This window comes from Chiloscyllium punctatum, chromosome 26 (assembly GCF_047496795.1).
Source record: "Chiloscyllium punctatum isolate Juve2018m chromosome 26, sChiPun1.3, whole genome shotgun sequence".
Lineage (NCBI taxonomy): Eukaryota > Metazoa > Chordata > Chondrichthyes > Orectolobiformes > Hemiscylliidae > Chiloscyllium > Chiloscyllium punctatum.
In genome coordinates, this window is record NC_092764.1 from 3027656 (window position 1) to 3051276 (window position 23621).

The 23621-nt window shown below is 41.2% G+C and overlaps 1 protein-coding gene across 5 annotated transcripts in view; it reads left to right on the forward strand.

Annotated features, from left to right (window-relative positions):
- The window catches only part of zc3h18 (zinc finger CCCH-type containing 18), a 233796-nt gene that overhangs the window by 30435 nt on the left and 179740 nt on the right, over positions 1–23621 (forward strand). For all 5 annotated transcript variants that reach the window (XM_072595765.1, XM_072595768.1, XM_072595769.1 and 2 more), the window contains 2 exons: positions 20020–20104; positions 22434–22582. In XM_072595765.1, coding sequence (XP_072451866.1) covers positions 20020–20104; positions 22434–22582 — 234 coding nt within the window. The remainder of the gene's footprint in view (positions 1–20019; positions 20105–22433; positions 22583–23621) is intronic.

Sequence of the window (23621 nt, forward strand, 5' to 3'; positions counted from 1 at the left end):
AGACTTAATCTAAATTTATTTAATATACGATCACTACTCCATGACACTGTGACCCTTTTGCTATGAATTCTGTCTTATGATCTTATATTCCTCAACCACCTGATGAAGGAACAGCACTCCAAAAGCTAGTGCTTCCAAATAAACTTGTTGGACTATAACCTGGTGTTGTGTAATTTTTAACTTTGTACTGCCCAGTCCAACTCCAACCCCTCCAAATTATCCCTACCATAAAGGTGAACATTCCATTTGCCTTGTGATCTGTGGTTATAGTGGAGTGCAGGAAAGTGGCATTTAGGTTGCACTCAGATCGTCTGTAATCTTGCTGAATGGCAGTGCAGGCTTGAAGGATCAAATGGCCTATTTTTGCTGTTTATGTACAGATCTTGCTGTGGCTGGTATTCAATGTAGAGCTTCTATGTTCCAAAAGCAGAAAGTCATCAACAAGTGTCTCTATTTTTCACACTCATCTCCTTGCACCTTTTTACCCTCCCTCCTTCCATCCATCCAGATATTCCTTTCCTGCTGTATAAGGTGTGGCTAACTGAGCAGCACTTGTTCTTCAAAGTCAGAAGTTGTCTTTTCTGGGTCCACTCCAGTGCTGCCTGTGTACTACACTGTCAAGGGCCCTGTTTTGTGTGAGATATCCAGTTCAGGCCCTATCTGGCTTTTCAGGTGGATGCATTTTAAAGAAGATCAGGAATAGTTAATGAATTTGGTCTCTAATTAATCTTATTCTTTCCTTGGTTATTCTGTGCTCCTCTTTTGTGTATGAAATATCTCTGGGTTTTCTTGATTTTCCATCCTAATATATCTTGATATTGCCTTTTTCCTAATTTCCCTAACAATTTTACTCTACACCATCTCTACTTGTGTACATTTTCTGCAGTATCAAACTATTGTTTAGAGAGAGGCTATACATTCTGACCTTGCCAGCCATGTTCAGATCCCTAGAATGAATAAAAATACGCACATGCTTCCCCTTCACTTTTGCACCCACTTATGTGCTCATGAGCATCCAAGGTCTGGAATTGGAAATGTTATTCTTTTTTCTTAATTTGATAATTTTTCTTAGTTCTGAACAAAAATTTTTCACATTATCTCCATTTCCTTGAATACCACCTAAATTCCATATTCTTTGTTCGTAATAGCAAAGTAAAGAATTGCCCACTTGGCCCTTTTGAACCTACTCTGCTAATTAATAAAATTGTGATCTGATCAGATTTGAAAGTCAACCACATTCTTGCATTTCCCTGATAATCTTTCATTCCCTTAATAATCAAGTACTAATTCTATATCTGCTTTTAAAATACTTAATGATTCAGCATCAACTACTTTTTGAGGACAGGAATTCAGAAGACACTCAATACTCTGAGAGAAAAAATGTTTCTTCGTCTCTGTTTTAAATGGGTGTGTTATGGGTAAGTCACCACAAGTTTCCTTTAATTCAGCTACTTCAGAAATCTTTCAGACCATCAAGCATTGAAACAGTGATGTAAACCTTATTGCATGTAACAAACAAAATAGGACCCCTCAAGTAATCAAATTAAGCCTCATAACTCAACTTTGCTCTTACCTCATTTAGCTATGATCCTAACCAATGGTAACTGTCTCTGTCCAGAGTTTCATCCTCATGCAGTGTTGTTTTTGAAGTTCTGCTCCCAAGGAATCCTGAAGTTAAATTCCTTCAAGTTTGTGGTGTGACACTATTAATGGTAGTTCGTCCGACCAAATTATTGACTACTCTTCTGAAACCATTCTAAGCTACGGCTTGCCACCTTATCAGAAGTAGCTTTCCTGTTCCTTGTTACAATTGGCGTTGACTGTGTTTGAAGATACAGCTTTCCTGTGATTAACTTCTCAAATTCTCCTGCTGGGCAATTAGTTGTCCTTTTGGCATAAAGTACCAGTTATCAAGCAGCTGTTAAAACAGTTTTGCTCATGTAACTTTGACCTCTTCTTCTGTCAGACATGGCTAATTACTTTCAATTCATGTTTGAGTGTGTCCTTGTGTCTTAAAAGTTTATTCCAGCCAGAGTTATTGCTGTGCCTTTCAATCTATGAACAGTTGCAGTATCACAAGTGCTTCCTTATTTTAAACTTTGACTACTACATTATCCCAAATTCTCCATCAGTCAAGTCCCCTTGCAGTCTTACATGGTTCAATTAAGTCACCTCTGACTCTTCTAAATTCTAGAGGGTGCAGGTCTAGTTTGTCCAACCTTTCTTCATAAGCAATCTGCTCATTCCAGGTCCAGTAAATCTTCTCCAAACTGATTCTACTTAACATCCTAATGTAAATACGTGACCAGTACTATACAGACTACTCCAGATGCTGTTTCACCAATGCTCTGTTTAGCTGAAGCATAGTCTCCCAAATCTTGAATTCAATTCCCTTCGCAATAAGCCATGGAATTCATTGAGCTTTCCTGATTACTTTCTGTACCTATGTACTAACCTTCTAAGACACACGCACTTGGGCACCCAGATCTCTCTGCATCTCAGAGCTCTGCAACCTCCCACCATTTATATAATATGCTACATTTTTATTATTTAGCTAAAATTGACAATTTCCATAAGAGCAGAAGACACAGAGCAGAAATATGGCCATTCAATCATGCCTGATAGGTTTCTCAACCCCATTCTCCCGCTTTCTCCCCATAACTTTTGATCCTCAAGAACCTATCTATCTCAGTCTTAAATATAGTCAATGACCCGGCCTCCACAGCCTTCTGTGGCAGTGAACTCCATCGATTCACCACTGTCTGGCTGAAGTGGTTTCTCCTTAGCTCCATTCCAAAAGGTCTTCCCTTTACTCTAAGCTTTGCCCTCGGGCCCTAGTCTCTCCTACCAATGCAAGCATCTTCCCAATATCTACTGTGTCCAGGTCATTCAGTATTCAGTGTGTTTCAGTATGTAAGTTTGCGCGCTGAGCAGGTGGGTTTGTTCTTGGACGTTTCATCACCATGCTAGGTAACATCATCAGTGAACCTTTGGTGAAGCATTGGTGTTTTGTCCCACCTGCTATTTATCTGTCTCTGTTTGTTTTGGTAGGTGATATCATTTCCGGTTCTGCTTCTGAGAGGTTGATAAATGGGGTCCAAATCTATATGATTGTTAATGGACTTCCAGTTTGAATGCCAGACCCTTAGGAGTTCGCTGCCTCGTGCTCCCACGAGGAGGTTGAACAGTTCATCCACTTTACCAACACCTTCCACCCCAACCTCAAATTTACCTGGACCGTCTCAGACTCCTCCCTCCCCTTCCTAGACCTCTCCATTTCTATCTCGGGCGATTGAATCAACAGGGACATTTACTGTAAACCGACTGACTCCCACAGCTACCTAGACTACACCTCCTCCCACCCTGCCCCCTGTAAAAATGCCATCCCATATTACCAATTCTTTCGTCTCCGCCGCACCTGCTCCCAGGAGGACCAGTTCCAATACCGTACAACCCAGATGGCCTCCTCCTTCAAAGACCGCAATATTCCCCCCAGACGTGATCGACGATGCTATCCACCGCGTCTCCTCCGCTTCCTGCTCCTCCGCCCTTGAGCCCCACCCCTCCAATCGCCACCAGGACAGAACCCCACTGGTCCTCACCTACCACCCCACCAACCTCCATATACATCGTATCATCCGTCGTCATTTCCGGTACCTCCAAACGGACCCCACCACCAGGGATATATTTCCCTCCCCTCCCCTATCAGCGTTCCGAAAAGATCACTCCCTCTGTGACTCCCTCGTCAGGTCCACACCCCCCACCAACCCAACCTCCACTCCCGACACCTTCCCCTGCAACCGCAAGAAATGCAAAACTTGCGCCCACACCTCACCCCTTAATTCCCTCCAGGGCCCCAAGGGATCCTTCCATATCCGCCACAAATTCACCTGCACCTCCACACACATTATTTACTGCATCCGCTGCACCCGATGTGGCCTCCTCTATATTGGGGAGATAGGCCGCCTACTTGCGGAACGTTTCAGAGAACACCTCTGGGACACCCGGACCAACCAACCCAACCACCCCGTGGCTCAACACTTCAACTTCAACTCCCCCTCCCACTCCACCAAGGACATGCAGGTCCTTGGACTCCTCCATCGCCAGACCATAGCAACACAGCGGTTGGAGGAAGAGCGCCTCATCTTCCGCCTAGGAACCCTCCAACCACAAGGGATGAACTCCGATTTCTGCAGTTTCCTCATTTCCCCTCCCCCCACCTTGTCTCAGTCAAATCCCTCGAACTCAGCACCACCTTCCTAATCTGCAATCTTCTTCCTGACCTCTCTGCCCCCACCCCCACTCCGGCCTATCACCCTCACCTTAACCCCCTTCCACCTATTTCATTTTCAACGCCCTTCCCCAAGTCCCTCCTCCCTACCTTTTATCTTAGCCTGCTGGACACACTTTCCTCATTCCTGAAGAAGGGCTGATGCCCGAAACGTCGATTCTCCTGTTCCTTGGATGCTGCCTGACCTGCTGGCTTTTCCAGCAACACATTTTCAGCCTTAGGAGTTCCATATGGGATCACCAATATCAGAACTTAGAGCAGAAGCAGTTATGCATAGGTTAGAACGAACAGCCCTTCCCACAATCAAGCCCAAGCCTTGGGTCTTTTATATGTATGACACCTTTGTCATCACGAAACACAATAACCAAGAAGAAATCCACAAGCACATGAACAACAATCCTATCGGTATAAAATTCACCAAAGAGGAAGAGAAAAACAACCAACTCCCATTCCTCGATGTCACAGGAAAACGAAAAGCTAATGGAGAGCTGCAGTCCAGCATTTACAGGAAAGCTACACGCACTCACCAGATACTCAAGTACAGGAGCAGCCACCCCAGCACCCATATGTGGAGCTGCATCATTATTTAAACAGGCCACAACACACTGCAGCATCCAGGAACTGAGAAGCCAAGGAAAAACACCTACACAACGTATTCAGGAAGAACAGTTACCCGATAAGCGCAGTCTGTGGATTCCTGCACAACAGACCTAAACGGGAAGACACGGCAAGACTCTTGCCACCCTACCATACATCAAAGACATTTCAGAGATGATGACCAGACTACTCTGGCCTCTAGGTGTCATGGTGGCCCACAAACCTACCAGCACACTGAAACAGCTCCCCATGAATTTAAATGATGCCATACCCACAGCCAGCAGGACGAACATCATATACAAAATACCCTGCAAGGACTACAACAAGCATTACTTTGGACATGCAGAAAGTTAGCCATCGGGATACATGAGCACCAACCAGCCACCAAAAGACATGACCAACTATCACTGGTATCCATACACACAGACAAAGAGGGACATCACTTCGACTGGGACAATACATCCATCCTGGGACAGACCAAGCAAAGTCATGCACAGGAATTCCTAGAGGTCTGGCATTCAAACCGGAGCTCCAATAACAAACATTTCGATTTGGGCCCCATTTACCAATCAACAAAAACAGAATCAGCAATGATATCGCTCACCGCAACAAACCAAGATGCATAACTGGCAAGTGGGATGAAACATCAGTGCTTCACCGGAGGCTCACTGATGATGTTACCTAGCATGGTAATGAAATGTCTAAGAACAAACCCACCAGCTCAGCGAGCAAACTTACAACCCAAGCTACAAATCTTATCCAACATCTGTATGTTTCAATTAGCTTCCCCCATCATCCTTCTAAATTCCGAGTATAGACCCAGAGTCCTCAAAGATTCCTCATATGTTAAGCTCAAAGCTGCACACAATGCACCAAATGTGATCTGACCAGAGCCTTTTAGAGCCTCAGAAGTACATCCCTGCTTTTATAGTCAAGTCCTCTCAAATGTGATCATTACATTTGGATGTAGGTTTGCTCGCTGAGCTGGAAGGTTCATTTTCAGAAGTTTCGTCACCTTACTAGGTAACATTTTCAGTGAGCCTCTCTGGACAAAGCTTCCAGCTCAGTGAGCAAACCTACATCCAGAACCTCAACCTGAGCTACAAATCTTCTCAAAATGCGCTATCAGTACATTTGCCTTCCTAACTACTGACTCAGCCTGCAAGTTTAACTTGAGAGAATCCTGGACTACAAGTCTCTTTGCACTTCAGACTTGTGAATTTTCTCTCCATTTAGAAAATAATCCATGCTTCTATTCTTCTTATCAAAGTACATGGCCTTACATTTCCCACGTTATACTCCATCTGCCACTTTTTTGCCTGCTCTCCTGACTTGTTGAAATCCTTCTGCAGTCTCCTGAATACTACTTGTCCCTCTACCTATCTTTATGTCATCTATAAATGTAGCCAGAATGCCCTCAGTTCCTTCAACTGGATTGTTAATGTATAAAGTGAAAAGTCGCGGTCCCAACACTGAGCCTTGTGGAACACCACTTGTTACCGGCTGCCATCCTGAGAAGGGTCCTTTTATCCCCACTCTATTTTCTGCCAGACAGCCAAGCTTCTATCCTTGTCTCTAGCACTATGGACTCTTACCTTACTCGGTCGCCTCCTGTATGGCACCTTATCAAAGGCCGCCTTGAAGTTGGGGTGGATAACATCCATTTGCTCTCCTTGTTTGTCACTTCCTCAAAGACTTTTAGCAGATTTGTCAGGCATGACCTTCCCTTGATGAAACCGTGCTGACTTTGCCATATTTTACCATACACTTCCATGTATTCAGAAATCTAATCCGTCACAGTGGATTCCAGGATCTCACCCATATTCGAGGTTAAGCTGGTCGGTAATTTTCTGTCTTTTGCTTCACTCCCTTTTTAAACAGGGGTCACATTAGCGATTTTCCAGTCCTCTTAGTTCTAGTGCTTCCTGAGAGATCACCACTCATGCCTCCGCTATCTCTTCAGCGATCTCCCTTAGAACCCTGGGGTGTAGTCTATCTGGTGCAGGTGATTTATCCATATTCAGACCATTCAGGTTTTCTAGCACTTTTGCCTTGGTGATGGCCACTATACTCAGCTCTACCCTCTCACTCTCTTGAATTTTTGGGATATTACTCATATCTTCTACCGTGAAGACCAAAGCAAAGTAATTGTTCAGTACCTCAACCACTTCCATGTTCCCCACTACTGTCTCTCCAGTGTCATTTTCCAGTGGCCCTATGTCCACTTTTGCCTCTGTTGCTCTTTATATATCTAAAGAAACTCTTGCAATCTTCCTTTACATTACTGACTAGGTTACCCTCATTATTTAATCTTCCTCCTTATTGCTTTTTTTTGTTGCCCCCTGTTGGTCTTTGTAAGCTTCCAAATCCTCTAGTTTCCCTCTGCCCTTTGCAACACTATATGCTTTCTCTTTTGCTTTTATGCTATCCCTGACTACTTTCATCAGCCACGGTAGCCTCATCCTCCCTGTATCACACTTCTTTTTTCCTTGGGATGAATCTCTGCTGTGTCTCCTGAATTACTCCCAGAACCTCCTGCTATTGCTTAATCCACTGTCTCTCCTGCAGGGCTCATCTCCCGGTCAGTTCTACCCAGCTTTCCTCCCTCTTGCCTCTGCAGTTGCCTTTGTTCACCTATGAAACAATTACCTTGATTCTATCTTCTCCTTCTCAAATCGCAGAGTAAATTCAATTATGTTATGATCATTGCCTCCTAAGGGTTCCTTCATTTTAAGCTCTCTTATCAAGTCTCCCTCACAGCACAGCACTAGATCCAATATTGCTTGTTCCTTCATTGAGGAGTGATCCAAAAAGCCATCTCACAGACATTCCACAATTTTTTCTTTCATACCACTACCAGCCTGATTTTCTCAGGTAAAAACAATGACTGCAGATGCTGGAAACCAGATTCTGGATTAGTGGTGCTGGAAAAGCACAGCAGTTCAGGCAGCATCCAAACAGCAGTAAAATCGACGTTTCGGGCAAAAGCCCTTCATCAGGAATACAGGCAGAGTGCCTGAAGGGTGGACCCCAGTCCACTTGCATATTGATCACTGCAACTTTGCCTTTCCTACGCATCTTTTCTATCTCCTGGTGAATCTTGCACCCCAGCCCCTGACTATAGTTTGGAGGTCTGTACATAACTCCAATAATGGGTTTTTTTAATCTTTTGTGTTTCCTCAATTCTACCCACACAGATTCTACACCAAAGAGTCATAGAGATGTACAGCACGGAAACAGATCTTTCGGTCCAACTCGTCCATGCCGACAAGATATTCCAACCCAATCTAGTCTCACCTGCCAGTACCTGGCCCATATCCCTCCAAACTCTTCCTATTCATATACCCAGCCAGATGCTTTTTAAATGTTGCAATTGTACTAGCCTCCACCACTTTCTCTGGCAGCCCATTCCATGCATGCACCATCCTCTGCGTGAAAAAGTTCCCCCTTAGGTCTCTTTTATATCTTTCGCCTCTCACCTTAAACCTATGCCCTCTAAGTTTGGACTTGACCACCCCAGGGAAAAGACCTTGTCTATTTACCCTATCCCTGCCTCTCATGATTTTATAAACCTCTATAAGGTCACCCCTCAGCCTCCGACGCTGCAGGGAAAACAGCCCCAGCCTATTCAACCTCTTTCTTTAGCTCAAACTCTCCAACACTGGCAACATCCTTGTAAATCTTTTCTGAACTCTTTCACATTTCACAACATCCTTCCGATAGGAAAGAGACTAGAATTGCATGCAACATTCCAACAGTGGCCTAACCAATGTCCTGTACAGCCGCAACATGACCTGCCAACTCCTATTCTCAGTACTCTGACCAATAAAGGAAAGTATATCAAATGCTTTCTTCACTATCCTCTACACCTGCGACTCTAATTTCAAGGAGCTATGAACCTGCACTCCAAGGTCTCTGTAGGACCTACCATTAAGTGTATAAGTTCTGCTAAGATTTGCCTTTCCAAAATGCAGCACCTCTGATTTATCTAAATTAAACTCCATCTGCCACTCCAGCCCATTGGCCCATCTGATCAAGATCCCATTGTAATCTGCGGTAACCTTCTTTGTTGTCCACTACACCTACAATTTTGACCATACTTTATTCCTTACTATTGATTTAATTTCATTTCTTACTGATAAAGCAACCCCACCTCCTCTGCCCACCTGCCTGTCTTTTTGATAGGATGTATGTCCTTGGATATTCAGCTCCCAATCCTGATCCCCTTACAGCCACATCTCTGTGCTCTCCAAGTCATACCTGGCAATTCTGATCTGCATCACAAACTCATTTACCTTCTTTCCTTATACTGCACGCATTCAGATATAACACTTCCAGTCCTGTATTAACCATCCCTCTTATCATTTTCATTCATTTGTCCAGTATGCTTAAACTTTGATTGCCAAAGCTTTCCTTACATTCTGTCCTATTTGGGTCTGTGCTGGAGGTTTTAATAACCTTTCCTGAGTTCTGCATTCTTACCATCTCCTTTAATTTGGGTTTTCTCATTTCTCCTGTAAGTGAACCCCACCCCCTATTTATGTAATTCATGTGGTTCCAGCACAGTTCACATAAAGACAGTCCCATCAGAACAGGTTCCTTCTTCCCCAGTCCATGAATTCAAACTCATTTCTCCCACACTAATCTTTGAGCCATGCATTTATCTGCTTAATCTTATTGATCTTGTACCAGTTAGCTCATGACTCGGGTCTTAATCCAGAAATTATTAGCCTTTTGGTTCTGCTTTCTAATTTAGCTCCTATCTGTCCATACTCCCTTAGCAGGACCTCTGCCCTAGTTTTATCTACGTTGTTGATGCATATGTGGACCACAACTACTGGATCTTTATCCTCCCACTCAAAGTTCCTCTGCGGCCCAGAGACGATATCTCGAACCCGAGCATCAGGCAGGCAACACAACTTTCAGGACTCTCGATTCTGGACACAGGGTACAGTGTCTATTCCCCCAACTATAGTATCCCCAATTACAACAACATTTCTCTCCCCCACTTAAATGGCTACCTGTACCACAATGCAGTGGTCAGTCTGCCCATCCTCCCTGCAGTCATCATTCTCATTCACATGGCAGCAAAACTCTTGAAGCTGTTGGAGCAGGACAGGGGCTGAGGTTCCTGCAACTACCTCCTGGATCCCTCTCCCTGCCTCACTCACAGCCACACCCTCCTTTCCCTGAACATTGGCCAAATTAGAGTATTTAGTCTAATGAATGTGACTGTCTCCTAAAACACAGCATTCAGGTAAATTCCCTCCTCCCTGATGTGTCACAATGTTTGAAGCTCAGACTCCTGCTCATCAAATTTGAGCTGGAGTTCTTCCAGTCACCAACATTTACTACAGACATCATTTTAAGTTTTTGCACATTATACTCCATTTGCCAAATCTTTGTTCGTTGACTTAACCTATCTGTATCTTGTTATGCTCCTTAAGTCCTCTTTAGAACTCACTTTCCTATCGATGTTTGAATCATTAGCAAATTTAGCTGCCATATCTTTGATCCCGTCCTCCAAATTATTTATATAATTTGTAGAATTGAAGTCTTAGCACTGACCACTGTGGCATTCCACTCATGACATCTGCCAGCCTGAAAAAGGCTGATTTGTTCAGACTCTGTTTCCTGTTAGCAAGCGAATCTATTAACGTCAACCTGTCAATTTCCTATTAATATCCCATACAACATGAGCTTTTATTTTCTGCAATAACCTTGGTGTGACACTTATCAAAACTCCTTTGGAAATCTAAATGTAATAGATTCATTGGTTCCCTTAGTCTACAGCACAGCTTCCTTTCTCAAATAACTCCAATAAATTAGTTAAATATGATTTTCCTTTGAGAAAACCATGTTGGTGCTATCTGAATATCTTGAATGTGTCCCTAGTGTCCTGTTGTAATGTTTTAATAAAGCTTCAAATATGTAAAGCTAACTGGCCTGCAGTTTCCTGCTTTATGCCTTCCCTTTTCGAATAAAGAAGTGACATTAGCTATTTTGAAATCTATGGGAGTCTTACCTGAATCTAATGAATTTTGGAAAATTAAAGTCATTGCAACAACTATTTCACTAGTTACTTCTTTTAAAACCCTTTTAAGATGAAATCCATCAGAACCTAGGAATTTGACAACTCAGTTCCAGCAATTCACTCAGGACTACTTATTTGTTAATTATAATGACCTTGCATTCCTCCCTTTCTTTAAATTTCTGATTTGCAACTATTTTCAGGATGCTACTTGTATGCTCTGTAGTGCGGATAGACAGAAAATATCTGTTCAGTTAATCTACTGACTTGTTGTTCTCCATTACTAATTCCTCAGATGCGTTTTCTACAGGACCAACACTTTGATAACTCTGCTTCTTCAAATATGTGAAGCATCTTTTCCAATTTTTTTATATTTTCAGCTAATGTTTTTTGTATTTTAACTTCCATCTGTATTAATACTTTAGTTATTCTTTGCTGTAATTTATATTCTGCACGGTCTTCTGACCTGCCACCTGTCTTTGCAGAATAATATATGGATATAAATTTGCTCGCTGAACAAGAAGCTTAGTTTTTGGGCATTCCATCACCATACAAGGTAATATCATCAGTAAGCCTCCGGTGAAGCACTCGTGTTATGACCTGCTTTTTATTCGTGTTTAGATTTCCTTGAGTTGGTGCTGTCATTTCCTGTTCTTTTTCTCAGAGGATGGTAAATGAAGTCCAAGTCAATGTGCTTGTTGATAGAGTTCTGGTTGAAATGCCATGCTTCTAGGAATTTTCGTGTATGTCTCTGTTTGGCATCTCTTAGGATTTCTGCAGCACACTCTGTACAAACACATTGATTTGGACCCCATTTACTACCCTCTGAGAAAAAGAACAGGAAATGACATCACCATCCAAGGAAACCTAAACACAAATGGAAAGCAGGTCATAACACCAGTCCTTCACCGCAGGCTCACTGATGCTGTTACCTAGTTAAGATGAAATGTCTGAAAACAAACCTTCCAACTCAGTGAGCAAACTTACATCCAGAACCTCAACATTAGCTACAAATCTTCTCCAAGCTCACTAGGGTAATATATATTTAAGTTTGGCATCACATTTATAACATTTTTAGTTAATCGTGCATGGCAGTTTAGAAATTTTCTTATTGGAATGTATCTATCCTGTGCTTTTTGGAATATCCACTTAAATATTTGCCACTGCATCTCTATTGACCTATCCTTTAACCTAAATTGCCAGTTCATTTTCGCGAGCTTTGCTTTCATGACTTTATAACTGGCCATTAAGTTCAAAATAAGCGTTGTACCCTTTCTGAAATTGTATGGTCACTACTACCTGTGACACTTTCACGATGAGTTCAGAAAATTAATTATAACTGAAACCAAAATTGCTGGAGAACATCAGATCTGGCGCATTTTTGGGGAGAAAGTGCAATTAAAATTTCAAATCTTGTGAGCCTTCATCAAGTGACCAGGTCCTGGTATAGCCTGCTGTCTGCTTGGTGCCATAAACTTGCTGGGCTAATGATTTGGAGGAGCCAGTGTTGGACTGGGGTGGTCAAAGTTAAAAAATCTCACAACACCAGGCTATAGTCCCAACAGGCTTATGTGGAAGCACTAGCTTTGGAAGTACTGCTGCTTCAGCAGGTGGTTGTGAAACAGGACCATAAGACATAGAATTTATAGCCCATAGATTACAGTGTCATGCAGGTGAAATGGTGAATTGAACAAATGTAGATCCTTCATTGAAGGATCTATGAAGTGTCTTTGGCAAGTAAGATTAAGGAGAGTACCAAGCTATTTTATATACTAGGAACAAAAAGGTAGCTAGAGAAAGGGTAGGTCCAATAAAGGAGAAAGGAGGGAATTTATGCATGGAGCCGGAGGAAACAAACACTAAGAATGTGCAAACTCCACACAGACAGATGCCTGAGGCTGGAACTGAACCTGGCACCCTGGCACTGCGAGGCAGCAGTGCTAACCACGGAGCCATCATACCACACCTACTGGTCAACTCAGTTGGTTGGTGCATGGAGTATAGAAATTGGGAAATCATGTTGCTGTATAAAACTTTAGTTAGCTTTAAAAAATGTCCCCAATTCGTCTCATAGGAAAGATGTGAAAGCTTTAGAGAGGATGCAGAGGAGATTTACCAGAATGCTGCCTGGACTAGAGGGCATGCCTTATGAAGAAAGGTTGAGGGAGCTAGAGCTTTTCTCATTGGAGTGAAGAAGCATGAGAAGTGACTTGATAGTGGTGTACAAGATGTTGAGAGGCATACAGAGGAACCTCGATTCTCTGAATATCAATTATTTGAATTTCGGATCATCGGAAGAAGACCTCCAGGTCCTGCAAAAACGTTACTGTACTGAAGAACATGTGAAAACGCTGGTAAAAACAAAAAAAAACACAGGCACCTCAAGCATCAGCGACTGGATATTTTTTCGGTAAGGGTGAGTAGCCCTTTGCAAAAGTAAGTGCTTTACAGGGTATTTCCATTACAGAGTATTACCGGGCCATTTGTGAAAACCGTGGCCGAGAAAGTAAACACATGCATGAGGCGCTGCTTCTGTCTTTCACTTGCAACATTGAGTTCACGGAAACTGACAAGTGCTCTTGTGATTGTAGGAGCTGTTTGGGACCTTGCTTAATGCTGGGATTTCATATACTTTTGTGACAGTTCTTCACAGTTTAACCTCAATTTGCAGAATGCAAAGATTAGTTTGTTTAAATAACAGACTCATCAAAATTGTAGATTTAAACAAACTTTCCGGTAGAGCACAACGTTAGATCAGTATGCCTTCCCTTGGTTAAGGTCAGACTGATTATCCAAATAATCAATTATCTGAACAAAATAGTGCTTGCCCATCTCGTTCAGGTAATCGAGGTTTTTCTGCAGATAGAGTGGATAGCCGGAAACTTTTTCCCATGGGGGAAATGTTGATCATGAGGGGACAGAATTTCAAAGTGATTGGGAATGTTTAGGGGCAATGTCAGAGGTAGGTTCTTTACTCAGAGAGTGGTGGGTGCATGGAAGGCACTGCCAGCAGTGGCAGGAGAATCAGATATGTTAGGGACATTTAAGCACTTAGATAGGCACATGAAAATTAGTGCTGAAAAATGTGTTGCTGGAAAAACGCAGCTCTGATCTCCAGCATCTGCAGTCCTCACGTTCTCCTACATGAAAATTAGTACAAGGAAGGTTATGTAGGTTAATCTGATCTTAGAGTAGAATAGCAGACCAGCATAACGTTGAGGGCCGAAGAGCCTGTATTGTGCTATACTGTTCAACATAGTTCTAGTTCTAATTCGTAAAGAAGGGCTTGTGCCCGAAACTTCGATTCTTCTGCTCCTTGGATGCTGCCTGACCTGCTGCGCTTTTCCAGCAACACATTTTTCAGCTCTAATTCGTCAATCGCATTACACGAATTTGCGTTAATGGAAAACATGTTAGAACAGAACGACCTGTATCAAGAAGGCAGAAGTGTTGAGTGACTTGAAAAACATTAGGATCGACATGCCCCTAGCACCTGATGGGTTTTATCCCTGGGTACTAAGGGAGGCAAGGGAAGAGACTGCAGGGACTTTAACAGAGAATGTTGTAATCATGGACAAGGTCCCAGAAGACAAGAGAATAGCCACTGTTGTTCATTTGTTTAAGAAGGGCAAGAGAGATAAGCCAGGAAATTTTCAGCCGGTGAACTGTACTTCAGTAATAGGGAAATTTTGGAGAAGATTCTTCAGGACAGGATTAACTCGCATTTGGAAAAGAGTGGATTTATGAGTGACAATCAGAGTAACTTTGTGTGGAGGAAGTATTGTCTCATAAATTTGCTTGTGTTTTTTGACGAATTGACAAAGGTGATTGAGGGTAGAACAGTGGATGTAGTCTACATAGACATAAGCATTTGACAAGGTCCATCTTGGTAAATTGGTTCAGAAGATTAAGTCACACAAGATCTACGGTGAGTTGGTAAGTTGAATACAACATTGGCTTGGTTATTGAAAACAGCGTAGTTGTGAAGGGATGTTTTTCAGACTAGAGGTCTGCAACCATTAGTGTTCCATAGGATCAATGTTGGGACCTCTGTTGTTTGTAATTGATAGAAATTATTTAGATGAAAATGTTGGTGGTCTGATTAGTACATTTGTAGATGACACAAATTGGTGGAGCTTTGGATAGTGAAGAAGATTGTCAAAGGATACAACGGGATCTAGATCAGTTGGAAAGTTAGGTGGAGAAATAGCAGTTGGAGTTTAATCTGGACAAGTGTGAGGTAATACATTTTGGGAAGTCAAATGCAAGAGAAACGTAGGTAGTATATGGCAGGACCCTCAGGAAGTATTGGTATACTGAGAGATCTTGGGTTTTAAATTGAAAGTGGCAACACAAGTGGATAATGTAGTATAAGAGTTGGCAAGTCATGTTATAGCTGCATAAAACTTTAGTCACATTTGGAATGTTACATGGAGTTCTGGCTGCCACACTACAGAACGGATGTGGAGGCTTAGTAGAGGATGACTAAGAGATTAACTGGGATGTTGTCTGGATTGGAAGGTAGTAGCTATAAGGAGAGATTGGACAAACTTGGATTGTTTTCAGTATAGTGTTGGATGCTGAGGCCGCCTGATAGAATAATATATAATTATGAGAGGCATGCATCGAGTGCATAGTCAGAGTCTTTTTCTCGGGGTGGAAATAGCAAATACTGCGGGGGGGGGGGGGGGGGGGGGGCGAGGTTTAAAGTGAGAAGGTGAAAGGAGCTGTGCAAGGCAAGTTCTTTATGCAGAGGCTGGTAGGTGCCTGGAACATACTGGCAGAGAACATCGTAGAAGCAGAGGTGATAGCACCATTTCAGAGGCATTTAGACAGACACATCGACAAGCAGGGAATAGAAGGATATGGACCAAGTGCAGACAGGTGGATTAGTTTAGAATAGCATCATGTTCAATGCAGTTAGATTGAGCTGAAGGGCCAATTGCTTAGCTGTACTGTTCAGACATGTTCAACAACACATGGCATTCAAACTGATTTACATTTAAGAAACTATTTCCTGAACACTTCTGCCAGTCTCATTCGTGCTTAGTGAAAAACTGATCTTTGTCAATTTATACCTTTTACTCTTGATAGATCTTTATCTTTTTCCATAATTGCACTAAATATGACTGAATTATGCTAGTTTAGAAGAATGTGAATGGATATGCTTGAAACTTAGAATTCCATGAGGGCTGGACAGGCTAGATACAGGGAGGATATTTCCTCTGGTTTATGAGTCTAGAGGTGGTGGTCACAGGGTCAGGATACAAGGTATTCATTTGCAACTGAGATAAGGAAATAATTCTTCACTGAGGATGGTCACCTTACTACAGAAGGCCACTGAATATATTCAAAAGAAGGTTGATAACTTTTGAAATATTGAAGATATCAAGATGTATGGGGAGGAAGTAGGAATATAGCATTGAGTTAGAGAATCAGCCATGAATGGCCTCCAACTCCTAGTTGTTGTAACAGCCACAAAAATGCTCTTCCGCCAATGCCACTTCCACTTGTTCAGCTTCAGTTGATAAAATTAAGTCCAGAACTGTCTCTTCTGCGAATGTACAACCATTTTCACAGAAGTGTATTATTGTAGAAGGAGGCCAATCAGTCCATCCCGTCTGCATCAACTCTTCAAACAAGCATTATCACCAATAGGGATTTGGTTAGCTAAGTTGGCTGGACAGCTGGTTTATGATGGAGAGTGGGTTCAATTCCCATTCCATGAGATTACCGTGAAGAGGTCTTCAACCTCTCCCCTTGCCTGAGGCATGGTGACTCTCAAGTTAAACCACTAGTTGTCTCTCCCTTATAAGACAGCAGCCTTGCAGTCCTCTGGGATGATGTCAACTTTACCTATTACCTGGTGCCAATTTCCTACCTTTTTCTGATTTCCTTGCACATTATTTCTAAGCAAATAACTGTCCAATGCTGTTGTGAATGTCTCAATTGAACCCACACTTCAATACATTCCAGACCCTAACAACTGTGTGTGTGTGTGTGTGTGTGTGTGTGTGGGGGGGGGGGGGTGCTCCTTTACAAACACTTTAAATCTATCCTTTCTTGTTCTTGTAACTCAACAAGTTTTTTTTTTCCTAGCCACACTATCCATATGATTCAGAGTCTGGAGTCACATGTAGGCCAGTCCAAGTGTGGACAGCAGATTTCTTTTCCGAAAGGATCTGATCAAATCACGTAGTTTTGCGGCTTGATTGTCTCAATAATGCTGTCTGTGGAACTTAGTTTTAGTTTCGGACATTTTGTTAATTGAATTTAATTCTACCAATTGTTGTAACAGGATTTGAACCTATGTCTCCAGAGGTGTAGCCTGAGCCTCTGGATACCTGGTCTGTTGAGATTTGCACAACTTCACCATCTCTCCAGTGCCAACTTACCCATGCAAATAGTGATATTAGGTGCAGATTTTCAGTTTAATATCTGGTGCTGTAAATAACATCTGCTTGGTTTTAATTTTGGATGCATTTAACTGAAATGCAAATTGAGTATTTTCTGTAGCAAGTAATTGATGCAGTTATGCCCAAGAAAAATATTTGAAATCTACCCATGCCTTCAGTACTCAAATCCAGATTACATGCATAAGTGTTGGACAATTGTTCAACGCTGACTGGTACTACTGTTTCCTCATTTAAAAATATGTGGAAGCAGTACTTTCTGTCAACGAAACTCAGCAGGTCTGGCAACATGTGTGGGAAGAAAGCAGAGTTAATGTTTTGAATCAGGTGACTCTTGTTAACTCAATGTGATTCAATGTTAACTCTGTTTTCTTCCCACAGATGCTGCCCAACCTGAGTTTCACCAGCAATTTCAGTTTTTGTTCCAGATCTCCAATATCCACAGTTCTTTGTTTTATTTTAGTACATATCACTGTTCCTTTATCAGCAAGTATGTTGTGCAAAATATTCTGTAAATGTGTGTGTAAAACTTTTTTTTAAACTGAGAACATCTGGTTCAGTTAATGAGTTCATTTGGGTGCTTTGTGTGTGTGGGTGGGGATGAAATATTTTGTGACCTCTGGGCATCTTGAAGCATTTTGTAGACAATAAAGTACTTTTGAAGTATAGATTGTCATAATGTAAGAAATGTGGCAGCCAATCTGTGTTTAGCAACCTCTCACAAATACCAATGTGATTATGATCAGAATCTGTTGTTGCGATATGTTAACTGATTTGTTGGAGTTTTGTGAAGAGATAGTAGAGAGGGTTGATTGAGGCAGTGCTATTAATGAGGTGTGTGTGTGTTTATATCAGAAGACATTCTGATTAAGTGCCGCATATTGGACTGTTGACAAATCAGGGCTTTTTATTTAGAACTTCTGAATAGAACATAAACAACACTTGGAGAGGTGAATTGAGAACAGGTTTAGGCCATTCAGCCTGACAAGTCTGCTGTTCCATTCAACAAGACCTGACAAAGATCTCTCCCCAATAATCTTTGAATTTCTTCCTAAAAAGAATTGATCTACTACTGCCTTAAAAATGTGCCCACCTCCACTGGCTTCTGAGACAGAGCTCCAATGTGTTTCAGTCCTCTGAAAGAGAAACTTCATCTCATGTCTTAAAGAGCAGACCCTAATTGTAAAACTGTGTATGGATCACAGAATAAATTTCAGCTCAGGAACCTGCGTGTAAAGTCAAAGGCATCTGGATGGGTATATGAATAGGAAGGGTTCAGAGGGATATGGGGCAAATACTGGTAAATGGGGCTAGATCAGATTGGGATATCTGGTTGGTGCAGGCGAGTTGGACTGAAGGATCTGTTTACATGCTGTATGACTCTATGACAATAACTCGTAAGTCATTTCGGGTTACAGTAAATTGAAAGTGTAGTTCATAAAACAAACGGTATTGCACTCTTTTTAGAGAGTGGTATAGAATATAAGCAAGGGCAAGGAGTTAAACTTGTAGAAGACACACATTTGATCTCAACAGGAAGAGAGATGCAAAGATCCCAGGGAGGTTCCAGATAATATGCATCAGGCTGGTTCCTGAGATAAGGAAGTTAATTTATGAAGGTAGATTGAAAAAGTTGGGACTGTTGTCTGTGGGGACTAGAAGGTTGAATGGAGATTTGGTGGGTCCTGAAAGGAGTGGATGGGAGAAACAGTTCTCACTGGTTGAAAGATTGAGAACAAGAGGGAAAGCTTTAAGGTAATTGTCAAAAGAAGTAATGGGTTTTGTGGAGATACAGTGAGTAACTAACATCTGGGATTCACTGCCTGAGTTTGTGGTGCAGAAATATTCTTTTGAGGCATACAAGGAAGTATGGAATTGTTATCTAAAAGGAAGAATGTTAAGGGTTATGGACTGGAAGCAGGGGATTAGCATTGAGTGAATTGCCCCTTCAGTTGGAAATTGGTCCAGGCGTTATTGACCGAATAGCCTCCTTCTGTGGTGTTCTAATTCTGTGATTTGAGGAATTAAAGATCTGCCAGGAAATTGGGAATAGCTATCCTGCTTCTCAAAATACTGTTGTGGGATTGTTTACATCTACCCCTTGATCCTTCCAGCTACTTTTAACTGCACATTGAATCCTATTAACTTGCACGTTTCTGGCTCCTTTCTGCAAGTCAGGTACAGTTGAAATCATTGAGCCAGTTTTATACCCGAGCGACTGAAATTGCTTTTATAACCAAACTTAAGTTGGTTACTCCCATTAATTGTTTGTCTTGTTCAGATTCCACTGAAACTGTTCATATTCAAAATTAAGTGAACCTTATTCATATGAATTGCATAATCATTATTTCAACGTTATACTATTTATTCTATTTATCCACTACAGAAAATTGTACATAAGTAGAAACAATTTGAGGAAATAAATTAAAATGTTTATGCACATCTGTGTTTCCAAACATTAATAATTGAGATGCAGGAAGTTATCATGAAGGTCCCTTCTTCTCAACCCTACCTTTGCAGGTAGCATGGTGACCCTCAGGTTAAACTCACCACCAGTCATCTCTGTTTAATGAGGAAGCCGACCTATAGGAGGACTTCGATATTCTTCATACAAGATGACTGATTTGTTTTCTCTTCGTTACTTTTTTTTTTCCATGGTGACCTTTTCTTTAACCTCCTGTTGTTAGGATGATGATCTTGAGGAAGGTGAAGTGAAAGATCCCAATGAGAGAAAAGTCCGACCAAAGCCTATTTGCAGATTCTACATAAAAGGTAATCCCCGATTTGGGGATATATCTGAATTCTAATAGCTTCTTAAAGTGTAAGATGAAAAAGTAGTCTAAAGAGTATTCTTTCTGAGCTTGTTTCACCTGGATTTTCTTGCAGGATTTGTTATCTGTTTACGTGTAATTTTCTTTGCAACTTAATTTTTAAGCTTGCAAAAGGGGCATAATAAGCAAAGACAGTTTAAATTAATCATTTAACCAAATGCTTTTGTTCCCGGTGAAGGGTTAATGGTGTACTTTAATGTTGTTATGCTGTCTGCTCTTATATTTAAAAATGCAATAAATTTTTTTTTATATCAGAATTTGGAATGTTTAAAAAAACTCATAATCATGTTATTGTTTCTAATCTAATCTTTGCTTTAGTCACTTAACTGTATTAATACCTTCCAATTGCTTTAACATTTAACTCACCAATCAACACTTTGCTGTTGTAAACTTCTGTGACATCACAAACTTTACAAAAATATTTGCGACTCACTTATCACTGAGAGGAGTATGTGGGCATTGGATGAGCATGTGATTGTAGAATACAGAATAATGAATTAAATTAGGCCATTTGGTCCTTCAAGTCAGCTTCATCTTGACCATAATCAAGCCTTATCTGCAAAATGCCAGTTTCTCATTCTGACCCCATATTCCTTGATTCCCTCTGTGACATTAGATGAGCAAATTTGTCCGCATCTCAATCCTATTGACTAACTTCTTATTCTGAAATTATAAACTATGGCTGTTCATCTTAGGCATCAGCTAAAGGAAATAGTGTTAGAAGAAAATGGCAAACAAACAATGAAACCTTTGAATTTCTGCCCAAGTTGCTTGCACTAGAAACCAAGAGATTAATTTTTAATTCCTGGACACTCCAGGACAATCGTGAAAAGTCAGTAGTCCTATCTTTTTCATGGTATAGGGCCACAATGCTTTCTGTCTGATTTGAAATGTTTTTCTAAAATTGGGAAGGATTTCAGTTATTTATCCATCAACACACAGATTGGGTACTCCCCAGTTTTTTTCAAATCTGCCAGCGCCACAATTTTATTAGATGATATTAACTCAGCTGATCTCAAGAGTGACTGCTGTCATCATATTGTGAGGAAAATCCAGGAGAATAGCACTAACTCTTAATGCTCATTTAGAGTGATGGTGTAGATGTGATGGGCTGAATGACCCCCTTCTGCACCATAACAATTCTGTGATATTTTCTAAAGATGACCTAAACTATAGTGAGGACCAATGAGTTGGAAGCAATCACTATTCTAGAGGACACCTTTAGGCATGCAACAATCACTGTCTGAATTGGGGAACGCCAACATTTGAAAAATACTTGATGGAATCAAATGTTCATTTGAAATGTAGATGAGCTGAATAAAAGCTGGACCTATTAGTTTAAATTGTAAACATCACAATCTTCATCTGAAATTGAAACACACTTTGAAGCTGTACATACCAATGTGGTAAACATGCTGTTTTTCAAATAGCTCCATTAATCTCTTTTATCAGGTAAGGTTTTAATTTTAGCATCTGAAAGTAGGTACTGAGCATTTTTGATTTGAAAGCACAGTGAGCAAAGTTGGAATATCGAGGGAGAGTTAAGGGATATGATGCCCTCGAGGCTGTGCTGCAGCGGGTGAAGCAGTGAAAGGGAAACATGTGGTTTGTGTATAGTGATAAGAGGGTTCCAGCTGGAACATAGGACTGGAGGGTGTTGCTGCGGTGATGAAAGTAGGACATTGCATTTGTATTGCATCCTCATTTACTCAAGGCCCAAACTGCTTCACAGCGCGTAAATTCACTTTTTAATACATCATTTGGCTGCAGTGTTTAATTATGTGTCAGAGTCCCACAAGTAGTTAATTAATTTGATTTGGTGAATTGTTATTTGCAGAATGGTGTTGATCAGAACATTGGGAGAGCTGTTTGATTTCCTTCAAATGTCCCTTTTCTTTACATCAGCCCAGCAGATACTCTATTTAATGCCTGTTGAAAATGGTGACCTGTCAACAAGCCCTTGTTCAGTGACAGACAGCATTGTTAACTTAGATGATGTGTTTACGCCCTGGTATAGTGCTTGATGCCACGACTTCTTTACTGAGCTGTGAATGCTGCTCTCCCAAGCCAACATGTCCAGCATCAAGGTACTTATTGGTCAAAGTTTGTTGGGCTGAGTATGTTGGTGCCAACTCAGTTGAGCCATGCTTGGAACTACATAGATTGATAGATGAATAATTCAATTATTCCTTACTATTAGTTTGTGTTGAAACATAACTAAACATATTGAATTTTCTGTCCTCAGTATTCTTAAATCTATTGTTTTGTAGGTAACTGCACGTGGGGAAATAATTGTAGATTTATTCATCCAGGAATAAATGACAAAGGAAATTATTCACTGATAGCCAAACCAGATCCTTTTTCACCAAATGGAGGACATCACCTGGGACCTCATCCACTAATGCAGGCCAACCCTTGGGTAAGTGAACACTGGTTGTTACAATGCAAACAATTGACCATTTGGCTGAACAGTATTGTGGTAATTTCCTAAGCCACTTTATCTATCTCATTCCTGCTACTCTTTAATATTACTCCTTTTCATCTATTTTTTGAAATTCCTTTTAAAAATATATTTAGGGATTCTGTTTTAACTGTTTGACATCTATATCATCTATCTGAAGGTTTCTTTCGCTACATTCCTTTAATTTATTTTAACGTATTTATCCCATTTGTTCTATCTGGAATAATGCAATTTAAGATGATTGTTTCTGGGCTGGCAGCTTACCACTAAGTTTCTCTCCTTTATAATTCCATCTATTACCATACTTGAACTTCTCTTCTCTAGACTCTGATTCTATACTTCCTCCACTCCTGGTTGTGCCTGTATTTAGCTCCATCTACAAATTGAAGTCAGTTGTAATAAATTATAGTTTCGCTTCAACTAAATCATTTTGGTGATGGTGTTTATCATTTCTGAATTGTTTTTGGTCAAGTACCTATTCTCGTTCCAGCTCTGAAACTTTTCCTTTTATGTACGGGCACTCTAAACTTGTTGCAAAGAGATTAGAACATAAAACATAGAAAAGTACAGCACAGTACAGGCTCTTCAGCCCATGATGTTGTGCCAAGGATTATTCCTAATCTAAAATAAAATAACCTGACCTATGCTCCCCTCAATTCACTACTGACCATGTACACGTCCAGCAGTCGCTTAAATGTCCCTAATGATTCTGCTTCCACTACTACAGCTGGCAATGCATTCTATGCACTCACAACTCTGTGTAAAGAGCCTATCTCTGACCTCTCCTCTATACCTCCCTCCTGGTATCTTAAAACTATGACCCCTCATGGCAGTCAATCTTGCCATGGGGAAAAGTGTCTGGCTATTGACTTTATCCATGCCTCTCATTATCTTGTACACTCAATCAAGTCCCCTCTCTTCCTCCTCCTCTCCAGAGAGAGAATTCTGAGCTCAGTCAACCTCTCCTTGTAAGACAAACCCTCCAGTCCAGGCAGCA